Source organism: Streptopelia decaocto, assembly GCF_964273445.1.
Source record: "Streptopelia decaocto genome assembly, chromosome: 1".
Classification (NCBI taxonomy): Eukaryota; Metazoa; Chordata; class Aves; order Columbiformes; family Columbidae; genus Streptopelia; species Streptopelia decaocto.
The window spans coordinates 156,914,129-156,939,594 of record NC_138663.1 but is presented as its reverse complement, the minus strand read 5'-3'; the positions used below and the strand labels follow the sequence as shown (position 1 = coordinate 156,939,594).

At 35.2% G+C, this 25,466-nt stretch overlaps 1 protein-coding gene across 8 annotated transcripts in view; it reads right to left on the bottom strand.

The window, feature by feature from the left end:
* The window catches only part of DOCK9 (dedicator of cytokinesis 9), a 125,291-nt gene that overhangs the window by 30,046 nt on the left and 69,779 nt on the right, over positions 1-25,466 (bottom strand). For 4 of the 8 annotated variants that reach the window (XM_082063009.1, XM_082063011.1, XM_082063010.1 and 1 more), the window contains exons 23-38: positions 25,197-25,286; positions 24,678-24,793; positions 24,474-24,543; positions 24,210-24,335; positions 24,013-24,084; positions 18,934-19,080; positions 18,142-18,225; positions 17,405-17,516; positions 13,503-13,681; positions 12,604-12,720; positions 11,018-11,138; positions 9,337-9,470; positions 6,006-6,120; positions 5,216-5,282; positions 3,080-3,127; positions 1,133-1,269 (exon numbers count right to left, since the gene is read on the bottom strand). In XM_082063009.1, the coding sequence (XP_081919135.1) occupies positions 1,133-1,269; positions 3,080-3,127; positions 5,216-5,282; positions 6,006-6,120; positions 9,337-9,470; positions 11,018-11,138; positions 12,604-12,720; positions 13,503-13,681; positions 17,405-17,516; positions 18,142-18,225; positions 18,934-19,080; positions 24,013-24,084; positions 24,210-24,335; positions 24,474-24,543; positions 24,678-24,793; positions 25,197-25,286 (1,735 nt within the window). Of the gene's footprint in view, positions 1-578; positions 623-1,132; positions 1,270-3,079; positions 3,128-5,215; positions 5,283-6,005; positions 6,121-9,336; positions 9,471-11,017; positions 11,139-12,603; positions 12,721-13,502; positions 13,682-17,404; positions 17,517-18,141; positions 18,226-18,933; positions 19,081-24,012; positions 24,085-24,209; positions 24,336-24,473; positions 24,544-24,677; positions 24,794-25,196; positions 25,287-25,466 lie in introns of all 8 variants that reach the window. The other 4 variants (XM_082063013.1, XM_082063014.1, XM_082063015.1 and 1 more) reach the window with 2 other exon arrangements.

Below are 25,466 nucleotides of genomic sequence, written 5' to 3'. Positions count from 1 at the left end.
TAAAAAATCTCTTTTGTTTATCAAAAAACATCTAGAAATTATGATACAACAGTAGCAGACTGATTATAAGAAAAAAAGAGTAATTTACACAGATATAGAGTTTTCTGATATATTTAAAATAAAAGAATTGCATTTCTTATATTTAAGCAGGCATAAGAATGCGTTTATAAACAGAGAGCTCTGGTGGGATATTTTTTTTCCATTAGACTATGTGGTAAGTCTTGTGCAATTAGCCTAACATTTGCTTTATATTACAGATAATGAGCTAAAAGATTTTAAGAGACAGTTAGATATGCTTTGGAAAATAACAGGATGAATATAGTGAACATACAGTTAACTCTAATAATTGCTTTACTGCACACAATTCTTTTCAGTACCAGTGTTGCATTTTACTGGATTAGTCAACCACTTTCATTGTTTTTGAAGCAGAAAATCGAAAAAAATGGTGCTTCAGAATGCTTTACATATAGTATATTTGCAATTTAAGAGCAGCATGTTTAAAAAGATAGGCCACAAGCAGATGTAGTTTTCAATACAGCAGACTTATACAAGCTGACTTCAACCTGATTAAATCTTACCATTGTCTACAGAAATTCCAAGAATACTTGATATCTTTCTCACACTGAAAACAGAAAAATCACTTCATTATTGGACGCTTTTTCACTTCCAGACAAACCAAATCATGGGCTTCACAATCTCTGCAGAAATTCTAAGAAACTTATTTCTCATTTAGGGATGTCAAAACATGGAGATGTGGTCAGAGTGCATATTTTAACTTTTAGATTAATCATTTATAAGACCAAGTGGGGAAAAAAAATGAAGCTTAATAAAGCAAATAGAAAGAAACAAGTACATTTTGTAACCACCTCCAGCACAAAGTTGAAGTGCATATAATTTAAAAAAAAGAGACAAATTTAAAATATGCTGTAGTTAGCCATGCTCCATGTTATGGCATCAACCTGCATTGATTGTTCTACCATAAAGCAGGGAACAGATCACCGACTGATTCCAGCTATTGCTTTGACCTAGAACAATAAAAGTCATTGAAAGGCACTGGTGTGGCTCTGGGACCTGTCTCTGGTGTCGTGGTACTGGTTGAGGATGATGAATGTTATCATGTCATGAGACTTACTGTGGTTAAAAGTGAGAGAGTTATCCAGGCTGCTCAGCTGCTGCAATCTGGCATGCATCATTCCTGTTCTGTTACGGGAAACAGGCAATGTCTGAGATTTTCGATCATGAACTATGGATCCCAACCCCTCCTGGTTCCTGCAAGATGAGTGAAATGGGATAGAAGCAAAAGTTAGACATGTCAAACTGCAGCAAGACAAGGAAGTGTTAGTTAAGCACAAGAAGTTTTACAGAAAGAACTGGAATGCAACCTATTTACTGTTTTGTTTATAAAACAAAAATAGGTAGCATAAAAAAAAGCATCACAGCAAACTCTTGAAATCTCGAAGCATGAAAGCAAAAGCAGTCGCTCATGAAGCGCTAAATTTACTTCAGGGCTTTTGAAAACATAAATATTTGAAAACAAAAATATTCTGAAAATATTCAGAACCCAAAACCAAATCCTCTATTTTGATCAGCAAAATTTTAGGAAAAAAGTTAGGACACACAGCGGTAAAATTAGAAAGCAGACATGCAACAGGAGAGCAGGAATTAACTGAGGTATTATCAGGTACATCTTACCCAAGCAGGAAGGGAGAAGAGCCATATACTTTGTTAAATTTGCAGCAATCAAGTGAAGAAAACAGAAAAGTGATCTGTGTTAGCAATCAGTACAGGCTAACCTCCTATCGTGTACCACCACCAGAGCTGATGAGAAACGAAAACCAGTGCGCTTGAATTACAGAATCCCCGCTCCCTTTCATTCTCTGTCGGTTGTGTATTTTAAAAGTGTATTGATTGCGATATACTTCAGTGCAATGACAACATGGAAGACTAGAAAGCTGCATCGACTTGGAAAATACAGTATATCTGCAGAACACCAGATGATTTCTTTAACTTAATGTTTTTAGCCTTAATGTGCAGTACGCTGACTAGGTGATCAGTAATCAAAAACAAGTGTGGTAGTCTTCCCTATAAACCAGTCAAGTTTTACAAAAAGCTTGAAAATTACAGACTCCTGTAAATCCAGAGTTCAAAGTCCATTTAAACACAAAGTTTACAATCAAAACCTTAAGAAAGTCAGACTTATTTTGGCCTTTGATTTTTTTTTTTAGCGTGTGTGAACAGAGATGAGATTTTTTTTCTGAAAAATCTCCAAGGAGACAGTCAAGTTTGTTGTTTGTAGAAAGAGATTCACCAGCCATTAAGTCTAAATTAAAACCAAAAAAGCTAACATTTTAGTTAGAATGCTCTACCACCCGAAGTCTGCAACAACTTTCTCATCAAGTTCAAGAGGGCCAGTATTTCAACCCCACAAGTTTAACTACAACAATATTTCCATGTCAACCACAGTACAAGGCCTAAACAAGCTGCTATATTTTAGTCTATTAAAAAATTACTTCACGTTAAAAAACACATTAATGCAATGATATTCAAATAATTTAGTACATCTTTCTGACTCCCTCATATTTTCTCCTAAATAGCTTTTCATAGGAACGTACAGGTATCTAATGGTACTTCAGACTTCAAATTGAAGAACAGCAGCGTTGGATGTGTTCACTACTCACCTTTAAGTAAAAACACTATACATAAAATTTCTAAAACATTTAAATGGACATAGTTTTATGGCCAAGTGAATAAACAAAACAAATCATAAAATTTCTTCCCCAAAGACACTATTTCAGGGAAAAAAATACGCTGTAAAATACAGTATTTAAGGGTCAGATTTTAAAGTAATTGACAATAAACACAACACAACATACACAGACATCATTCTTAAACAGATACCAGACTTTCAGACAGGACACAGATTTGTTAATATAGCAACCAGTTACTTAGTTCAAACTGTTATATATCATTTCACAATAACACTTCTACTCATGCAAGTTATTTCTAATAGAGATTCAAGGCATATTATACACATTATTCTTAGTGAACAAGACAGTGAAAGTTAAATTCTACACAGTACCTGGCTATGTATCGTTTCCCCATGTACTGGAACTGATGTAAGCATACTCTGTAGAGAACACATAAGTCAGAGAAGTAACGCTTAAAATAATCTCTTCCAGATTTATGTAGTTTGAAATGTTCACTATTATTTCTGTTTAGCTTTAAACTCTTACCCATATAAGGATTCAAAATAAGGGCAATACATTTGTTTTTTTTCCCTTGGCCTAAACACTCTTGGTTCCAAGTTGATGTTCATGTTTGGTTAGCATTTTGTTTGTTTTTGAGGTCTCCAGATTCCAGGGTAACAGAGTTTCTGACGGAACTATTTTCTGCTTTTACAATATAGGAAGTTACACTATAGGAAAGACGATAAAGGCAAATCCCCCCAAAGAATTTTTCATTAAAAAAAAAAAAAAAAAATCCATACTTCAATACGTTCTTATATTTTAAAGAATCATAATACTATGGGTTCAGATCAGCAAGAAAGTTGAAAGTATAACCTAATTTGCCAGGTGCTTCTGCTTGTTTTCACAACTGTTAAGTGTACTATGCTGATGACTAACAAACTGAAAGTCACACTTCGAAATCAAGAAAAATGGTGTGAATGGAGGCTGTAATAATGATTTTATGTGACTCTTTTCCCACTGTAAGTAATTATCCTCATAATTCAGAAGACTTAATGCAACCCTTCCCTTGTCCTTCAGGTAAGAACATTCTAAAAGTTTTTAAAAATAAAAAACCCAACTGAAAGTCAATTTTCAGGCTCCCTCTTCATTGTGCCAGTTGTGAAGAAGAGAGAAGACCAGCAAATAGTCCCTTCAACTCAGCTCCATTTTGTACTCAGATCGTAAGTAGGTCAGTTGTCTCCAAACTGCGGAATCAGAATGGTGTTTGCCTCCCTCAGACTTGTCACTGTATTTGCAAACTAACCTCAATTCCCCTTTCTGATGTCTTCTTGTCTTTTTCAGATTCTAAGTTTTTCAGAAAAAAGTTCTTTGCATGGCAAGAAACACCGGCTTACAGAGGTAATCAGAAACTAACATAATGACCTGTATTAATAAAAATAATCATCAAAAAGAACTTCACTTGCATTGGCAAAATACTCCTAGAATTGGAAGGCAGACTTTTATGAACTGTGATATGAACCACTGCATTAATGAGATGGAAACTTTATTCTGTGTTCCATATACTGCCATTGTGATGGAACTCTTCTTTGATAATTAGTAATTGCAATTACTGATTTGATCACAAACCAATCCTATCCAGCCCTTAAATAAGAAATATCTAATAGCAAAATACTGCTCATCACTGATTCTGTATAGTTCACATCTCAGGCTTCAGAGCTTACTAAGAAGGCTCATTTTCTTGTTCAGTTTTGTCTCTGGTACAGTTAATATCATGCCAGATGTATTCAAATGATGAGTTGAAAGACTATCTACAATATAGTCTTTAAAAAAAAGACCATGAGTAGCATATTCCATAACACATTTAACAACTGATATTGCATTGATTGAGCCTCTACTACAGAAATAAAGGAAAGCAGTCCAGTGAAACAGCAAGGAAGCAGAAAGTCTTCTATGGCACAACACTTCACACAAACAACACCTTCTTCACTTTTTGTTAACGTTATCGGTCAGTTCTCATGAACAAACTCACTAAATGTGCACAGGGGTGCAGTGCACCCATTAATAAATACTGGATTCATCCTACATCTTTTCCCTTACAGAAAGGCAGGAGACAAAATAGGAATGCTAGGGGGATGGTTCATATATAGCCCTTTGTTCCTGGAGTTATGCAATTCAATCAATTTTGATATGCAACCATATAATTTCAGCAGTTCACGCTACAAGGTGCTTTTCAATGCAGGCAGGTAACAAGATGGTTCCTCTTCCATAAGCACAGCAATATTCTGAGCACTATTTGCTGTTTAGGAACTCCTGAGAGATCACTTCTGTGTAGCCTTTAATCCAGAAACTATCACAGAACTGGACAGAGATGCAACTGTGCAGATCAAGTTAAGGACTTCTAAACAGACCAAGGTTGTATTATTTTTTCAAACAAATAAAAACATATAAATACACTTAAATCCACACTCATGTTTTTTAACAGCATAGCAAAACATATGATATTACGACAAGTTCAACGAAAATCTTACTCTGTAATCGTGAAAAAGTCCATGAGTTCAGATTTTGTAGCCTTGTTCCAATATGTAAACAATGCATCTAGGAAAATGAAAAATATTAGAAACAAGATAAAGGCAGCAAACACAAAAATATTAAGTAGAAGAGTTAACATCAGTTCTTAGTTTTCAAGCAATGAGGATTCAGAGAATCTAAAAATGGCTTTTGAGGTACAGACAACTACTACTATTTAAAGTTTTCCTTGAAGCTAACAATACAAATGTACATACTAATTCTCCAAATGAGTTGCTACAATATGCTTTCAATTAATCTATACAATTAATCTCATACAATTACATATTTTAAACAATAATAATTGTGTAGTCAGTATTGAGTAGTATTCTAAAACTATAAGACTTCAGAACACTTTGGACTGTTAGTCCTATAACCCTGTTTCTTTATAAACTGGTCTCAACAGTTTTAAAATTTAAATTTATGCTTTCTTATTTTTTAATTTACAATGGGTAGTTTTTCAGCACAGGTTTCAGATTTTCTTTATTTGCACAGATTTCTTACAAAGCTTATAGTAATATAGCCAAGACCTGGTCTCTTTTGCCAAAAATGTTCAAAATTAGCTAAAGAATTCAAAATTATTACAAAGATGTGTGGCAAAGTATATTTGACTCTTGTACTTTTCCAAGAGAACTGAGACAAAAAGTGTACCTACACCTAAAATACTCTGCTGATTTTTTAAAAGTATTAAAATTGCAGGCATAAATCCAACACATGATTTCAAATTTATGAAAAATAGCTGGAATTCCCTACCTTCTGACATACTTCTTAAAATATGAAGGAAACACATGAGCAGACTTTTGATCTCCGCTTGGTCAAGTTTGTCATATCGAACAACAGAACTTCCTAAAGTGCTGCTCTGTTGGTTCTGAAAAGAAAACAGACATCACTTTAAGAACTCTTCAGCCAAAACACAAGAAACTAAAATGTTTTAACTTGTCTTATTAATTCCTGCAACAGAAAAGGGATCACAGAACAGAGACAAAAATGTTTCATGTAGAGACATGTCACTAAAACACACATTACACACATGAAGTATACCAAATTAAGCCTCTATACCTTTTTTACTTTTATTTCCTTCTTTGTATGATTTTTTTTCCCCCCCCAGATGGTGGCGTAAGAGGAAAAGTTACCTAGCAGTGATTATTAATCAAGTTAATGATACATAGATACCCCACTATGTAGAAATCAGGCATGGCCCTTCTGCTTAGATGAAGTACTTTAAAAATAAATGCTACTGTTAAGCGATACATATATACTCCTTTGCTCTTGAAGACACTTTATGCTGAACTGTAGACAGACCTACCTCTGCAATATTCTTTGCATTTAAAGATGTAAGAACCTCAAGGAAAACATACATGAATGGCAATACTATGCATTGTGGAAGATTAATTACTGATCAGTGACTTGCCCTTGCCAAAAAAAACCAAAACAGAAAAACCCAAGCCAAACCAACCAACCAAAAGCCAGACCCAATCTTTCTCCCTGCTTATTTGTTTATACAATTCCTACACTTGTGGGAAGTTACTGAGCAATGCTCAGTGCTTATGTCTTTCCATAAAGAAAAACAAAAAAAAACCAGACTGTAACTGATTTTTCAAAATGTGTACCACAATAAAAGGAAAAAAAAATTGAACTTTAGGCAAAGATTTATCTGTAAAGAATAACTTCCACACAATCAAATGTTACAAAATCCTCAGTCTGAGGATAAATTTCGCTCTTTGCAGTGCCTAATTCTCACTTCCAATATGAGACCAGTCATGTGAATAGAAAATGAACCAGACATTCAACAAGTTTTTGTTAAGTCAGCCGTCTGGTACAATTGATCTGTGCAGCTCCCTGGTTTCTACAAGGAAGCTGGAGCACCTTGACTCCATGACCTTTTTAAAAACACATAACAGATTTGAAAGAAATCTGTCACATTGAAATTAGAAAAAAAATAAAAATGAAAACATAAGACGTAAAAAAGCACTGGGTTTCACAAACAAAGCATGAAATGTCATTACCTCAAGGGTAGAATAACCCTCCCTTTCCAGGAACACTCCTCACCGAAAGCAGGAGACAATGCTAATCCGAGAGGGAACATTTCACAGCACACACATCCATTGACTGCTGAGCCCTTTAACGCATTCCATGTAAAAGGAAAGAATTACTGTCCTAAAACAATCTGTGTAAATATGTCCCACACCAGCCATTGAATGGATGTGCAGTGAAACTGAATGTGAAACTATGATTAACACTGGCCAGAATTTACTGTAACTTAAGAGGAGATGAACACCTATAAATGCCTGATTACTGCAGATTCTAAAGACCCCACAAACTGTTTTATCTTTGAAATGTCACCAGTGAACAAGGATGTACTACTGTGCAGCTTTATGGATACAGAAGCAGCACAGGCAAATAATGGGTGGCTAAGCAGAAACACAATTAGAGTTTCCTAGACTTTGTGGTACTGTCCAGGGCACTACATAATATTCCCTCTAAAATAGCTGAACAGGTAAATGGATAAAACTAGGACTACAGCTACTCAGAAGCTTAATTTAAAATAATGTCAGTAACCTATAAATTATGCACATGTTAAAATAGAAACTGATATACTTCCAGTTGATTCTGATTCCACAAATACAGTTCTATGGGTTACTCTGAAAAAAAATTTAGAACAAAAACTTGGCTCTTCAGTAATGATATCAAGCAATGAGCAAAAATTGGAAGATAACGTGCACTGAAAACAGATCTACTAGAAAGTTTGTAAAGCAACAAATGGAAGCCAGAATTAAGTATTATTCAGGGAAAATATTAACAGCATGCAAAACACAAATCCTGTATTACCTAAATTGGCAGACCAGAGCAGAATTTTCAAAGGATACTGACTCCTTTGAAAACCCTTTCAGTTGGTAAAAACACTACACATTAGTAATTAACAACATGACAACTAAGTAGTAGATGACAGCATTGCCATTTAGCAACAGTGTACGCACAAAATATTTATTTATTTATTTACTTGGTCAATGTCAAAGACAACTTTTTAGTTCTACTTATATTAAAGACCCTAAAGACCCAAATTCCACTGATATTTAAGCTGATTGGATTTTTATGCTTAAATTAAATCATGTACGTGAACTACTTCAGGTTTGGCATTTAATAGCATTTTACATGGTTACATCGCACATATTCGCCTTGAGATTCAACTGTTGCAAAGAAGCGGCAAAACTACTGATCACACATTTCACTCAGAAGCTTAACTAAACCAAGCACAAAAACCAAGTACTTCTTGTAACTGAAGAGAGAAAGCAGCATGCAAAATTTTCTCTGGCAAAGCTGGAACTGTCAGAAGTGAAAAATCCATAGTAACACGGTTTTTCTTGGCAGGGTGAGAATTTTCTTCTTCTTCTCCATTAGGGCGCATAGCATGAGCAGAGTGCCTTCTGAGAAGCTTCTCTCTCTGCCACACGAAGGCATGTCAGAGTCAAGGGGAAAAAGTTAACATGTCGTGACTTGCACAACAGATGGAAGAAAATGAAACGTGATCAGTATCAACACAAGCTCTAGAAAGACATGACTGAATACCTCATAGCTACTGCAGCCAGAGCGCCTAATTTGTAACAGTTTTAAAATGAAATGTTTTAGAAAAGTCAAACCAGTATGAAATAAATCACCTGGAGAAAGCACAGCAACTCTTTTTTAAACATTTTTAAAATGCTACATATCTTGTGTACAGAACAGGATGGAGTGAAGGTCTCCACAAAATCAAAGCAGCTGTCCTAACTAGAATTCAGTTCTCTCAAGCGAAATTCAATACACTTCATCTAATGCCTTTCTCTAGCAAAGGAAACAACTGCTTGCTTATGTCTCTATATTGAAAATCTGCTTGTATTTTCTGCAAAAGTTTAATAAATACAACAGAAAAAGAGTTCATCTGACAACTATTTTGCAAAAGAAACACTTATGTAAAACATTGCTCTACAGTTACTATAGAAAGCCTATTTCCCAACAGAGATTAGTTCCCATGGGAGTTAACTTCTCTATAAGAATTAAGATGAAATTTTAGGCATACACACTTTGTGTTTGTTTGTTTGGTTTTTACCTTATCAAGAGAATTGCTCTTGTCACTGTGTCTTTCTGGGAGACTGTTTCCAGAGTCTGTACTTATAAGAGAGCCTCTTGAGTCAGCGTTCCTCACGCAATTAATATTTGGAGTTGATGTGGTATATGGGGAAGCTAAAAAAAACACAAAACAATACAACTATCTCAAATGATACATACACTGTAAAGACACACCATAGTTTAGTCAGACTTTTATAGCCACCATATATGTATATATGTTTAAGAAAGCAAATTATTAATTCAGTTTGGTTACTTTTAATGAAGACAAACTTATTCTAGAGTTTCAGCAACATATAGATACACAGACTTATGTACAACTACATAGACACACGTATTTAAAAACATATGTAGCAATACATGATACATGCACACTTACATGAAGAAGCACTTTTTTTTTTTTTAATTGACTAGTAAGTGACACAACTAATTACAGCAAACAACAGAAAAACAACAGACAGGAGTGTGCCCACAAGGTGCACACAAGCAGTACTCTGCTTGGAGGTGGTCTCTAACATAGAATCACAGTATCATAGAATAGTTTGGGTTGGAAAGGACTTCCAAAGACCATCTATCTAGTCCAACGCCCCTGCAACGAGCAGGGACAACTGCAACTACATCAGGTTGCTCAGAGCCCTGTCCAGCCTCGCCTGGAATGTCTCCATGGATGGGGCATCTACCACCCCTCTGGGCAACCTGGGCCAGTATTTTACAACCCTCATTGTAAAAAATTTCTTCCTCGTGTCTAGCCTGAATCTCCCCTCCTTTAGTTTAAAACCATTACCTCTTGTCCTGTTCTAACACGCCCTTCTAAAACGTCTGTCCCCATACTTCTTATAGGCCCCTTTTAAGTACTGAAAGGCAGCAATAAGGTCTCCCCAGAGCTTTCTCCAGGCTGAACAATCCCAACTCTCTCAGCCTGTCCTCACAGCAGAGCTGTTCCAGCCCTCTGATCATTTCTGTGGCCTCCTCTGGCCCCTCTTCAACAGGTGCATGTCTTTCCTGTGCTGAGGGCTCCAGAGCTGGACACAGGACTCCAGGTGGGGTCTCACCAGAGCGGAGCAGAAGGGCAGAATCACCTCCCTCGACCTGCTGGCCACGCTGCTTTTGATGCAGCCCAGGATACAACTGGCCTTCTGGGCTGCAAGTGCACATTGCTGGCTCATGTCCAATCTTTCATCCACCAGTAACCCCAAGTCCATCTTCTGCAGGGCTGCTCTCAATCCCTTCATCCCCCAGCCTGTATTGATACCAGGGGTTGCCTCAACCCAGGTGCAGGAACATCATGTACAAAATCATGTATTATGACATTGTGGCCATAAGTGACTAAGGCAAGTCTTGTCTCCTGTTTCTCTGCACCAAGACAAAAACTATCAGCTTTGACAGGTGAAGAAGCAGCTCTCTTGAGGAAATCACTTCCGTTTCAAAAAGAGAAGCAAACCCAAAAAGATGCCAAAAGAAACTTTTTGTGTACAGACTGAATTCTGACCCACGCTGAACAGCTGATTGCATTACAGTTCTGTTAATGAAAGTAGCAGCAACATTCAAGTATATTATGCAGAAAGCAACCAAAGCTGGACACAGAACAATTATTTCCGGTAACAAATCAAAGAGGAAACGGGTTCCCTTTTAAATTATTTTACTTTATCTTTTTAAGTGCTTACCAATGCCAGAGATAACACCAAATAGATCTTTAGGAAGGTTGTTATCCAATGTGTTTCCTGATTTTTGTGGCGTTACTAGCTGACTTGCAGTTGGCAAACTAAGTGCATCATCCTTTGCACTCTGTTTGGAAAAGAGAGGAAAATATGATGGTTGTTTTTCAACATTATGGATTTAATGAATATTACACACTTTACCTTCAAAAGCAGTATCTGTTATATATGTATTTCTTAAATTTTCATTTCTATTAAATATGCTCATGTGGTGGATCCACTTAGCCATGACAGCTCAAAAGGATGGAATGAGATGTTCAGGTACCTGCGCAAGGCTAGGACAGTCTAAAACTTAATCTACCTCAGGAAACATTGAAGAAATGAATATTCCATTGAATTTTAACCAGTATAAAACAGATATTTCCAAGATCCAAATGACTTTTATTTCAAACACCCAAACATTTCTCTTGTTGGAAGGGTATTGTGAATTTCTTTCTTAATATCAAATGGAACACAGCAAGATATGGAAAAGGTAAAATACATTAATAATTAAATCTTGGATTCAATAATTGTATGCAAATATAATGTATCAATATACATCTTCACAAACTCCATGTGAATTCATTCTCCTGTAGCCCTCTTAAACTACAGTTGTTCCAAAAGCACACTCATTTAAGGTTAAAAATTCTTCCCTAATTTCTAGAAAATTAACCTTTTTATGTGGTCAATTTATTTCAATGTTGGACCGAATTGGAAAACAAGATTTAAAAAAAAAAAAATCTACCATCAATATACAATATTTTCAGCTGTACAGCAACAGCAACTACTGGGTTGTTCGGACTTTAGTGAATATAATTAATTCTCTATATATTAGATATCAGGGGAATATCCTCTTGCATAAAAATGAATGTTTAAGTGCCTCCAGTGCCAGGATCTACAAGAACAGAGCCAAACTATTTATACAAACTAGTAGACAGACTAAAGAGAAGTGTAATTTTTGAGTAAAAAACAGAAACAATTTAATGAAATCTCTCACAGAAAGTGTATCAAAACTGGTTAACAGATATGAATGGTAGGCCATTAAATTGCAGGAAAAATTGATATTTTTTACTTCAAATACACTGTTCCTTCAGCTTCATTGGCTGCCCTTCTTAGAACACTCAAAAAGATGCAGCGAGTCCAATCCTATGTGATCTGAAGTTTGTATTGAAATATAAGCACGTGCACCAGAGATACAAAAAGCAAGATGTTACACGGCAGTATAATCACATGGCATTAGAATGATGCTGTGGCAAACTCTGTGGTTGTAGCATTCTCCAGAAATCTTCAAGTAAAGATCAATAAAGGCACTGTTACCTGTTTGAAGGACCAGACTAGACCATGTCAGGTGTAACTTATCTGGACCAGAGCAACTGCAGTCAAAGCCATGAGGGTTAACTAAGCTTTTAATCTTATAAAAAGCAAGGAAAACAAACTCGCAGAATTCTGAAGCTTATGGAACTCTGCTTGCCAGAAGTATTCAGTGTGTCATATACACGTCACAAGTAAATTATGATAAAAATAATTCAGAATGTCAACTAGAAATGGTCACTCACATTGCTGGAAGGGTTAACAGGAAATGGAGACACATCTTTAACATTGATTCGCTGAACATTTTCTATGAGCAGCCCAAAGAGCGGCAAATACATGGTGGCTATTCTTGCTTGATGGCTCTAAATAAAGTTTAACAGTTCATTAACAAATTACAGATTTAATTTTTAATCACCACGTGTGTTTTAAGCTATTGACTCCTAAGATACAATAAAGGAGCATCTAATAAATATTTGCCAAGCCAGAGCCCACATTCATAAGTTCATAAATGGCAAAAGCAGCGATCATCACTGTATTTCATCCAAATTTACAGAAGGTCAGGAAATTTTATTTACTGTTTCAATATAAAGCAGAAAAACCCCTAAATTAATATGATTTTAGCTAAGACTAACCAAGTCAATTAATATTACATTATCTTGATAAATTAATTATATCTTCCATTAAAACTTTGAGTTTTCCACAGCACAGCTGATGTTAAAAAGAAGTTAGGAAAATTGGAACACACTGAAAATTTACTACCATGACTTGCAGTTTTCTTATTTTGCATATAATAGATGATGTAAGGACAGCTTCCAAATATTAAGAATTAAAAATTACTGTTTGATGAAAATAAGAGCTTTAAAAATGTCTGTAGAAATCTGATTAAGAACAACAGTTAAATTACACTGTGCTAAAATGTAATATACACATGTAATTATGTTAAAAGGTGCTTTCATGCTTTGGTAAAAATATAGGATTTGCACATTGATTTTAGATGCAATTTTCATACTTATTTTCATCACAGTTTGAACAGAAATAGCATTGCTATAAATCATCAACTTCTGTTGTGAAAGAAAAAAACTTTCTGCATACATGCACACTTAATCTTCATTATTTTGTACTACGAGCACAGCAATACACTTACCCTGGAAGCATATCTATCATCAAAAGAATGCTTTATCATCAAATTCTTGAGCACGCTAATCGCAATCTGACGCACATCTCTGAACTCTTGTAATGCGCTGCCCACCTCCCTTAGAAGCAGTCCCACTAAGAAGTGATTTCTACAGAATTCATCGGTTAATGAATAGTCCAGGTGAAGGTCTAGAAGTAAGGTATAAGTTCTATGTAAGGAATGGAATTATTTAAACCAGCTTGTCAATTAACTTAAGGTTGAACTAAAATGTTTCCAACATTACCGACACATTCATTTATATTCATATATATAAAATATACAATCGTAGTTATTTAATCTATCCCTCGCCCAATTCACTGTATAATTAAGCATTTATTAAACAATTATGTATATTCAGTCAACAGAAGCTGTAGAAATTTAAAGACCTTATTTTAAAAAAATATTTTTAATATTGTCCAATATTCAAAAGTGTTATCATTAAATTTACTTGAACCAGCATCTTATTGCTCCAAATTCAGATTTCATGTCTATATTCAGGCACAGAAAACACAAGTAGTGCACAACGGTTGTGCACATTCTATCTTTCGGGAATTTAGTTGCACGGTAGAATCAGAATTTAATTTTAGTCTGTGGTTCAGTCCTAGGTCAGTAAATTTGACAGACCGCAGCAAAACATGGATTAAGTTTTTTTATTTCTGTATTGAAGTTTTAAGTTCCTTCTCCATTATCTTACACATGTATCTATTACGAATGTAGACTATTAAGCCTACTAACAACTGTGATATTGGTTCATTGATATTCTCTAAGATGGTCCCAAAAATTTGCGGTGTGTAGTGAAAGTGTAATGAAGAGACTGCAAAGCAATTTTATTTCATAAAACAGGTAATATCTAGTAGTAACTAACTGTAAATCTATACTAAGCCCTATACAGATACACAGATATTATATCGACACACACACAAAACCCCAGCACATCTGACAGAGCAAAGTCAAATTGCCCCCATTTTGAAGTATTTTTTGTGTAATAAAATAATCCAGTTCATTTATGTACTGAATAAATGACAGCTCAAGGGAAACTTTAGTTTGAAGATTCTATTTATTAGAATGTATATATGTTTAAAATTCCATCTGAGGAGGTGTTCAAGAGTTTCTCGTAGTCACTGCCATTGTTCAATAAAGTAATGAAAAACTAATCTCAAATTGCTTTCATTTTTCAAAAAGAGCTCTTCCAGTAAGGGAATCCAATAAGTCAGAAAGAAAGGGATAAAACAGCACAGACATTCTACAGGCCTCTTGTAACTCACTTAAGAACCAACCATGTCACCTGAGATCTCTTTTGCCTGAAACAGCAAACAGAGCCAGAAATACTTTGAATAAAGTTTTTCTTTCCTGGCTAAACTGCTAGTTCACCAGAGAGCACCATTTTACACTGTTCTGTTCAGAAACACTGTTTTATCAGGTTTTGCTCTTTTCTTAGGATCCCCTAAACTAACAACTCATAGTCCCTTTTCTATGGAAATAATTATGCCCTGTTATTATCCAAGACACTCCTGCAGGCTGAAAAAGCCAAACTTGGAAATAAGTTCTATGCAGTGGTCCAGCTTCCATTCCCAAGCTTTGTTCTGCCACCTTGATGAAAGCTTTAATTAGTTATGCTCAACTTTACTAAGCCAGCAGAGTCTAGTGAATAAAAATGTCAGAAAAAAATAATTACAAAAATAGAAATGTTAGGCAGGTTTACTCGTTACTTGTAAAAGTACCTTCCTCACCTCTGGTTCATTGATGTTTGCTATAGTTCAATGCCTGGAAGAAATTAATAATGTCTTCACAGCCATAAATGCAATAGCTAACACACTATTTGTTTTGGCACAAGGCTAGATGTACCAATAACCCAGGTGGCCTAAACACGGTATTCATGACAAGCCACAAAAGAGGAATATAGAACCATTGATGAAGTACGCAGGGATAGTGACAGGAAAGCCAAGGCTCGGCTACAACTGGAACTGATAGTGGACATCAATGGCAACAAAACCAGCTTCTACCACTACTTTAACATTAAAAGCCTGAATAAGAAACGCACAGAATATTTGCTGAATGGGAACAGTGATTTAGAGACAGTGGACCTGGATAAGGCTGAAGCACTCCATACCTTTGTTAGCTTATCCTTGCCTGCCACTGTACCCAGGCCTTAAGAGTCTAGAACAGTGGTGTCAAACTCATTCTCACCAGGGGCCAAATCAGCCTCATCGTCACCTTCAAAGGGCTGAATGTAATTTTAGGACTGTATAAATGTAATTACTCCTACATGAGTTTAACACCCCTTGTCTAGAGACTAGTTTCAAGAAAGATAATTACCTGTAGCAGATGAGGATCAGGTCAGGGATCTCCTGAGATATCTCCGATCATGCAAATCTGATGAGATGCTGATAAAGTTGGCTGATATAATGGGAAGACCACTCACTATCACCCTTGTTAAGCCATGGTGATTAGGGGTCTCTCATAATTAGGACGTTACAATGACTGAAGATACACATTGCACACATCTTCGAAAAAGGGCAAGAATAACCCAGGGAACTACAGGTCTCGCTTTGATCCTGGGAAAAGTCATGGAGCAAGTCCTCTTGGAAGGCATTTTTTGGCAAGTGAAGGAGAAGAGTGTGACCTGGAATGGCCAGGATAGATCTAGCCAGGGTAAACCACGCCTGACTAACCTGTCTTCTACAATGAACATATTACATCTATGAATAAGGGGAGAAGGGCAGATGTCCACATGGTCACTGTATCCAAACTGAGACACTTACCGTCAAGGCGAACACACACCTAAATGTGCAGAAGAACTAGGTGGATCACTGGGCTCAAAGGCTCATGTTTAATGCTTTGTACTCTACTTGGAAACCAGCTACAAGAGGAGTTTCCCAGGGTCTGTGCTACTTAAGACTATTTTATAGACCTGAAAGAGGAGATGGAGTGCACCCTTATCAAGTTTGTGGATGGGGTCAAGTCCATATGCTCAAGGGCTGCATTTCAGAAGAATCTAGATTCTACAGGAATGGGTCAGCAGAAATGTCAATTGAATTCAACAAGGACAAATGCAAAATTCTGCACCTTGGATGGAGGAACGTCCTACAATGGTACTGGCTGTGGAATAACTAGCTTGGGAGCAGCTCTGCTGAAGAACACCGGGGGGTCCAGGTAGACAGTAGCTTCAACAGGTGTTAGCATTGCATCCTGGTGACAATGAACGCTAACAGCATACTGGCCTGTATCAACAGGATGATAGTCACTATATCAAGAGAAGTGTTTATTCCCCTTTACTTGGCATTTGTTAGACATATCTGTAATACCGTGTGTAGTATCTGGGCCTTCTAGCACAAGACAGATCTTAACTTGAGCAAGTTCAATGAAGGACCACCAAGTTAGGTAGAGGGCTGGAGCACATGCCCTTATCAAGGGAAACTGTGGGAACTGAACTTGTTCCATCTAGAGAAGGGAAGGCCTGAGGTGACCTGAGCAGGAAGCTGGACTATACATCTACTGAAGTCCCTTTTAACCTAAAATGGGTACATAAAAAGGTACGCCAAGCCTCACACTGCAACACATCTACCTATAGGAGTGTTGCAGTCTTCTGCAGCCAGTGAATTATAAGCTAACTCATGGAAAAAAGTAAACTTCATAATCATAGCAGGAAAGGGAGGCAGAGTCAAGGACATGGTCTACCATATCTTTCAATTACTACTTTGGATAGATTACTACCTAAACAATTCTTTAAGTTTAAATGAAAGGATTACAACTTTAGGCTTCTATTTAACAATTTCAAAGTTTCCAATATCTCAAGTAACACAGTCTACACATCTAATAATAAAAAGGTGACATCTAGGAAATATACCATACACTTCTTTGGAAGCATTTACCTTGGTATCTCTGAACTCTGCCTTTTCCAAATGGCATTGGTAGATTCAAAGGTATGTAGTGCTCATGGTTACAGACTACACGGAGAAATTCAAATTTGAATTCAAAAAGAGTCTGCAAAAACAATTTTTGAAGCATAAATTAACAACTGATGCAGTGATTTGAATAACACATTAAAACAGCTTTCTAAGACAAAAGGCTGATTTCTCAGTTTTGCAGTATGAGGGATATAGACTTGTCCAAGTTCCATATGTCAGTAAGATAATAATTCCAGCAGAATTCGTACTTGACAACTGGATATAGTTCTATTTACTGTTCCCATTGTCCAAAGTTATTTAAGTTTACTTGTATATTATGCATTGATGTAAGAAAAGTTTGGAGCCACGGAAGAAATTCTTTGGACATCTGGTACATGCTTTCACCACTACAGTAAATGTACAGAAACTGATCCGATATCAGCTGTTCCAATTTTAGCCTTTCTCACATTCATGTTTAAATTTCTGCTTAGTGTTGCACTCTGTCTACCCCCCGCCACTTTCGCAATACACATGCTCTGGGGTGGTAAAGTTGCACCTGAAGATGGGAACCAAAACATGAAAAGGTGGGTTTTATGAAAGAAAGAGTAACACGAGGACTTTTATGTAACTGGGAAGAAGTCTGAAGTTAATGTAGGACTCTAACCACATGCATCACGAAGTCGCAGCTCCTAAAAATAGTTTGTTTAAAAAACACTGAGTACCTTCGGATCTCCTGGGGCAAAGCAGCTGATGTAGTTATTGATTTGCTTGAAAACAAAGCCTCTATCCATAAAAGTAAAACACCTCTGAGGAAAACAAGCAAAACAAAGACAGAATTGATTTAGTACTGTCTCAGTGCTCAGTAATTATATTTCTGTATTTAACAAGTTTATTTTCAAAATACATTATTGATATTTCAGTTTGAATATAAAAACCAATAAAACCATCAAAATAAATATATGTATACATATATGAAAACCAATTTTTCCCTCAGAGTGCAGAATGTAAATCAATTGCAAATAAAAAGCAGTTAGATGAGAAGAACTCTTTCTTGATAGAAAAAAAAAAAATACATGCCACTAGCAGTTTTACCTACCATTTTATTTCTCATCATTTTTTTCTCCCTACTGGATCTTACTGGCTGAAAAAGAAAAGGCACTAAAAGGGTCTACACAAAATGCATGCAAATAAGACATTACTCAACGTATGAAGCTTTTGTAGGATTAGAAAGTAACCTAGATGATATTTTTAAAGAGAGAAAAAAAAAAAAAAAGAAAAATCAAAGTACATTCTGGATAAAATAGAAATACATTTAAAAAATATCTAACTTTTGAACAGATATCCTTGTGATTACAGAATTACTTCAATTTTAAGTTGGATGTAAAATTATACTGAAAAAGCTTTATGCATATTCAGTTTTAGATGAGTTTGTTTATTTAACAGTCTTTAAAATCCATGAGGAAACAGTATTACTGTACAAGTTATCACAGAGCCCAAGTGACTTGTTTACCTACTTTTATAAAGCCAGCAAGGCTATGGTTTGCATTTTTTGAAGCCTCTGGATTGTCTCGGTACTTCTGAGTGATGTGTGGCATGAGCATATTAACAACTGTTTCAACTGCATGATGAAAGGAAGCGGAAAATCTCTGGTTTCGCAACAGCTACAAACAAGTTCAGACACAATATTTAATACAGTTTATAACACTAAAATATATCAGAAAATTTACTTTAGAAAAGATATAAATAACCTAACAAGGAGAGGGGAGACAAAGAAAGTTTTCAAATTTTCTCATTTGTCATTTAAAGTCAATTTTCTTTAAATTTAAAATTTTCCTGAACTTTCTAGACTTAGGGGGGGAAAAAAAGAGCATTTGGTTAAAATAAAATATTACAACATGCACTAACATCTGTTATTAGAATTGAAGCAAGGCAGTCTTTGATGAGAAAAACACATGTATAAAAGTTAGTAAAAGTAATGTATTAATATTTTTCTATACTATAATAAACTTGACAACAGAAGCTAAGAATAAAAGGGAATCCTTTGATCTACCTATCTTCCTTTCCAAAGCAGACACCAGCTGGTTCACATACAGTAACTGCATTACCAGACTTTCTTTCCTGTTTTGTAAAATAAACTGGTTTTGCTGTTCTGCAACTATATTTTTTAATAACTCGCTTTTTCCATTGTAGAAATTCTCACTCATGCTTCTTTCTCTCTCTTGCTCATCAGTGACTTCAAATCTCTGCTCTTCCAAGGCTTCAGAATCTTACTCTCCATGTTAATTTTCCACAATCAGAATGATTTTCCCTTGCTTTTAGGTAGTTTGCTGCTCACTTAAAAGATTTCCTCTGTTTTCATGATTTCCTCCTTTCCACTCACCACCTATATTATCTTCATCAATGATTTTGTACATCCTGACCAGTATGGGTCATTAAGTTCCCTTCAGCTTTTTGGCACTGCAGAACCTCTGTTATTTCTCTACACATTACAGTCTTCTTTGAAGATTCTGTCTTTGTCTGAAGGGACTTAATGATAGGTGGTGTGAGGCTGAAGAAATTGACCTTGACAAAAAATTATTTTAACTGTACAGTCGTTATGTCTTTTCTTTCTGAAAACTGAAATTGAAACAAAGTGTTCTGAATACCTTGTTATTGAAATAGTTTTTTGAACTTTATTGAATGCAACATTCCTAGGCAGAACAACTCATTGTCAAAGCCCTGTACGAATCGATACACAATTTGCTCCCTTTGTGTTTGAACTGCACTCTGAGGTCTCCAGTTCTATATTTTTAAAGTATTTTTAAAAATAGATATAAAGGTTGAACAAGATCCCTGTATAAATATCAACAGTACTCATGAATGAAATAACAATTAAAATTATGTTAGTGGGTATGCCAGTCAGTGTCCTATGATACTTTTGTAACTCAGTCTTTGTTAGACAGTAATTAAATATTTTTAAAAGTGCTACAAAATTCTTGCTATAAAAATAATCAGATCTCACAAGTAGGAAATACCTGAATGCACGTTCCATTTATTAATTTACCCAGTAAGAGAGGAAAAAAAGCTAGCAAAATAAATTATTTGATATTTAAGAGGCTTGTAAATCAACAGGAATGAGGTTACATGCAAACAAGAGGTGAGTTCTGCTCCCTTCTCTTTCATGTCACAATGAAGATGACAATGAGGTTAGTTCTAAAAGTGGAAATGCCTTTTTTAACACAAAATGTGGAGATAACAAGAAAAAAAATCTGTCATAAAAAGTCACTCCAGTAGTTTACAGGCTATGAACCTTACTTCATGTTATTGCAGCGGAAGAATGAGAAAAAACAGCAGTTCAAGGTGACTCACAGCAAAGTACTAGAATCAAAAGGTTTGTGTTAGAAGTGCACATAAGCATGCAGAACACTTCAAATAGAGTGGGACATCAAAACAAATCAGACATGTATTTTCCAGTATCAAACTTAGGGTTTTAGAGCTGGGGGTTTTTGGTTTGGGTTGGGTTTTTTCCCTCTTCAGGTAGAATTATTGCATGCTTCTATACCTGTAAGTCCTAACAAAAAACACAGCAACATTTTTTTAATGCAGCATTGAAACTACCAAAAATCTCTGCATGAACTGTTGTCATCCTAGAAAGTTTTACGGCTACAGAACCTACTAAGTCTATAAAAAAACCTCACTGTGCATCCTTATTTTCCGAAATGAAACGGGCTCTCTCATAGAGTTACAAGTGCCAGCAGTATTTAGATCACATTTTTGTAGTTTATCTACCTCTTTCTGACAACTTGGAATCAGAAATAAAAAGCAACTAGCAATTAGTACTTTCTTTTAAAAGAGCCATGCTCTTTCCATACTCAGTATTTTCTCAGTCCACCTTCTACAAAGTGCATGTATACAATCATGCTGCTAAGACGTAGAGCAAACATTCATTAAAATGAAATTCTATAAATTTTTAGCCTACTTAAAAGAATTTTGTAGGGCAGAAAGTTTACTTAAAATGAACAAGACTTTTTCAGAATTGATATGATCTCATAACCCCATGTAATAGACAAAATTTGATGCAACATATTGATGTAAAATAGCACTTAAAGCAAGGTCATAATACCTAGACCAATCTTCAGAAATATAAACATACACTGAATTGTCTCCTGCCTACATCTTTTGGTGCATTTTAATGAAAATCCTAAGCTTACTTATAACAACCCTTAGAAATCAGTCTCAAAAAAGCACAGTTTATATAGCATGTAATTTATAGCATACAGTAAATCACGAAACAAACTGCTCAGTCATTCAAGTACAGCAAACCTGAGGCCATTAGATCTCAGCTACCAGTTGTTACTACTGAAAAAAAAAACCCACCAGTGCCTTCTCTTACAGTTACTTAGGTCACTTCGACAAAGACATGGAGGTCTTTCTGAGTCATAGTAATAGTTATGCCTACCCCTCCCCCAATTCACACCATATTTCCATAACACCAGGTAATCAAATCAGTCTCAGCCATTTGTAACTGACACACTCTTCCTTTAACAACTTTGTTTTCCCTAAAATGAAAGCCTTATTAAATTGAATTTGTTCCTCAGATGTACAGGCTGGTGCTTCCAAATAGAATTTCTTATTATGATTACATGAGTCAGTAAAGACACATTAGCTTTGAGCAAATGAGTCAGTATAGCATTTGTGGGAGAAATACATAAATATATATATATAAAAAAAATTTTTAATGTATATATATATATATATATATAAACTAGTAGCAATGTGAATGCTCACCAATGGCAGAATATCATACTATACAAGAGATATAGATTATTTGGGAGAGGATACTAAAAACCTGCACACTGGCTGAGTCATTCTGAAAACCGAATTGCATTTGTCTTTTGTTTGTTTAACACACATTCCTGCTTTTAAAAGGATGATATTCTACTGTACTTATTTTTATCCACCATCTGACCTCCATTTAAAAACATAATCCCTATTGTAAGGAAGTTATAATTAAATTAAGGAAATGGTTTTGCAAGACAGTAAGTTAGTGGTTTCTTTGAAGATTTTTTTTAAACAAATAAGATGTTTCCACACTTGAGAGGATTTCTGTAGGTTTGTTAAAGTCAGGAAAAATTATACAAACTTTGTTTAGCTCAGCAAAACCAGCATGTTATTATTTTTCAGAGTGTCACCTACCAAATCCAACAGAAAACATCCTCCAGCTATACAAGTTTCACACACACCATGTTTCAAAAACCTTGCCCAGATGCACCACATTCTGTAATTAGATAAACTGTATCTTCTCATAGAGCTGAATACTATAAAATAAAAAGTACTGCCAGAACTGTCAGGTAAGTACTGAAAACAACAACATTATTTGAGGTTTTTTCAATATAGTTTTTAAATCATAAAATTTCAATTCCAGAAGTCTCCAGAAATTTTCAGCTTTAAATAAGAATTTCTGCTTTATAAGATTATGCTTTCATTTCAGTTGAATGGATTAATTAAATTAATAGAATTAATTGAACTGATTACAGTAAGTTCAGAATAGTGGGATGATATAAGAAATACTCCGTTTGGAGAGTGAAAAGAGGCACACACTCCTTCCTCAAGGAATACCAAATTAACAATGGAAATTTAAGTTCACATATCCTGAATTATTTGAACAGATACTATGAAACAGGAAAAAAAAAGTGAAGAGCAGAAAAATTAATTTGACCAATTATCACATGGAGTTCACATGCTTCCTAAACAAAAAATGAATCGATAGCCTCTTTAAAGATGAAATCTATTGAAATAGAAAAGCCCAGACACTTAAAGTGAGTTGAACTGGGACTGAAATTCTACTGATCACATCACAGCAGAAAAGTATTAAGTGTAGCGCTCTAAAGATTTTTTTCCTGATCATTGTCCAAACAATTATGTTTTTTCTCCCATGTTCAGACTTCCACTTATGTTCTAAATACACTGTGAAAATACTGATAAAGATTTCAGATCAACCTGATATGTTACCCAGTTGAGACTACTTAGTGTATCTGAAACTTTACTTTCAAGACTTGTTTTAATACAGGAGTAAACTAAACAGCTGTCACCAATGTAAGAAAAACACTACTTAAAGGACAATTGGTAGAAAAATGCCTGCTTCTAAAATTTTAGCATTCTCCTTCCAGTATAGGAAATAACATGGAATTAAATATGGATACTTCATCTTGCATACAGAAGGATTGTAAACTGCATGATTCACTGTTCTCAGAGTAATTTTACAGAACAGCTACAGTAGTGCTCAGGAAAAAGCCCACATATTTTACTCGTACTGAAGAGTCTGATGATTTACACAGACTGGTCTGCTGTATGGATTTTAATCTTTTATAATAATGTTGAATCTAGCCCTGTAGTTTTTTTTTTTTCTAGCTAATATTGCAGGTGATTTCTCCCACTGCTTTGCTTTTTCCCCCCTCCCTTTCTTACAAATAAGGTTATTATATAAAAAAAATCATAACCATGTATATATAAAACTACTTATAATATGCAATAAAAATAGTGTTTGGAGACAGAAGAGACATTAAAATTTTCTCTCTAGAATAACATGGAGTTTTTTGCAAGAGTTGACATACCTTCACTTTAGAGTTTTCTATCAAATGCTGAGCCATTGATTTTATCAGGACATCAAAGAAAAACCATGAATACTGCAGAGAAAATAAAACATTCTGTAAAATTGCCATATGCATTCAATATTTCAATACAATTAGTTCCTATTCTGCAGTTATGCCCAGATATGAACATACAGTAAGAAGTATAGTTCAAGATATACCTTAAGTAGCTTGTTGCTTGTGAGAAAGTCAGCAGATGGCTTTAAAATTGTTGTCATGGACTTAGTCAATTCTTCATGTACTGTCTTATATTCAGAAGCAACATAGGGTTCAGCTTTGTAAGCATACTTGGGGAAGAAAACATGAATACAATATGAATTACACCATAATGTGAAATGATTGAAATTAAGCAGACGCAAATAAATTTAAATACACTCTTTTTAGAGAAAAAAAATAGAGAAAATATTTAATTTACTTTTACCTACCTTGACATAAGATCTCAGGTAACTATCCAAGCCTTCTTCATGACACTGCGCAACAATATGGATGATTACCCTAAACAGAAGTCAGAAACCAAGTAAGCCTAGAAAGAAAGCTATGACCGCAATAGCAAAAATGCTACTCGGTTACAGATTTATGTGATAACCCAGACATCACTTAAACTCCATGAGGCACTTAAAATTCTTTACCTTGTCACATTGACTGCAACTTCCTCTTGAGTTGCTCTAGTGAGAACTCTGAACAACTGGTTTAGAACAGTGGGCAGGAAAGCTATCATCACATGGCCCTCCATAGCATGAAGGCTCTAAAAGAAAGCAGTAATACTGTCACTCCCTTGAAACAATGGCATTTACATCACAAATTCTGCAACCATAAAATTTACTGCAAGTCTTTTTCCAAAAATACACACTGCTTGCACTATTTGGTGTTAATTACTCAAAATACTGAACACAAAGCAATTGAGAATAGTTTCCAACATTGATATTTGGTAAATACTTTCTCCATTAAGATAAATAAGGGATAAAAATTAGGTTTCATTAAAAGCAGTTTAGAAGTAGTAATTTGTACTTCTCTCTTCATTGAAATGCACACTAGGTGATGCTTCAATGAAAAGACTACCTGTGTACACCACAGCAAGCTGACACTGACACTCTGGTACAAAAAGTAAAAATAAATCATATAATGTGTTATTCACTGCCATTTTATACCTTAAGATATTTTACAAGGTCAGTTCCTAGTGCACGAGCTCCAGACTCCGTTTTCTGACAGTACTGAAAAAAATTATGCAAATGCTGGTCCTGTCAAAGACAAGAAGAACAAAAATATCTAGCATTACTATCCATCATCCAACATAGAACACATTTATATATATAGGAATCCGTATAGGTGTCCATAGATTCAATGTTAAAAAATAATTGAAGTGCACTATTCCAAAGACTAATTTAGTCTATATGCAACACTGGGGCTTTTTCAACCCG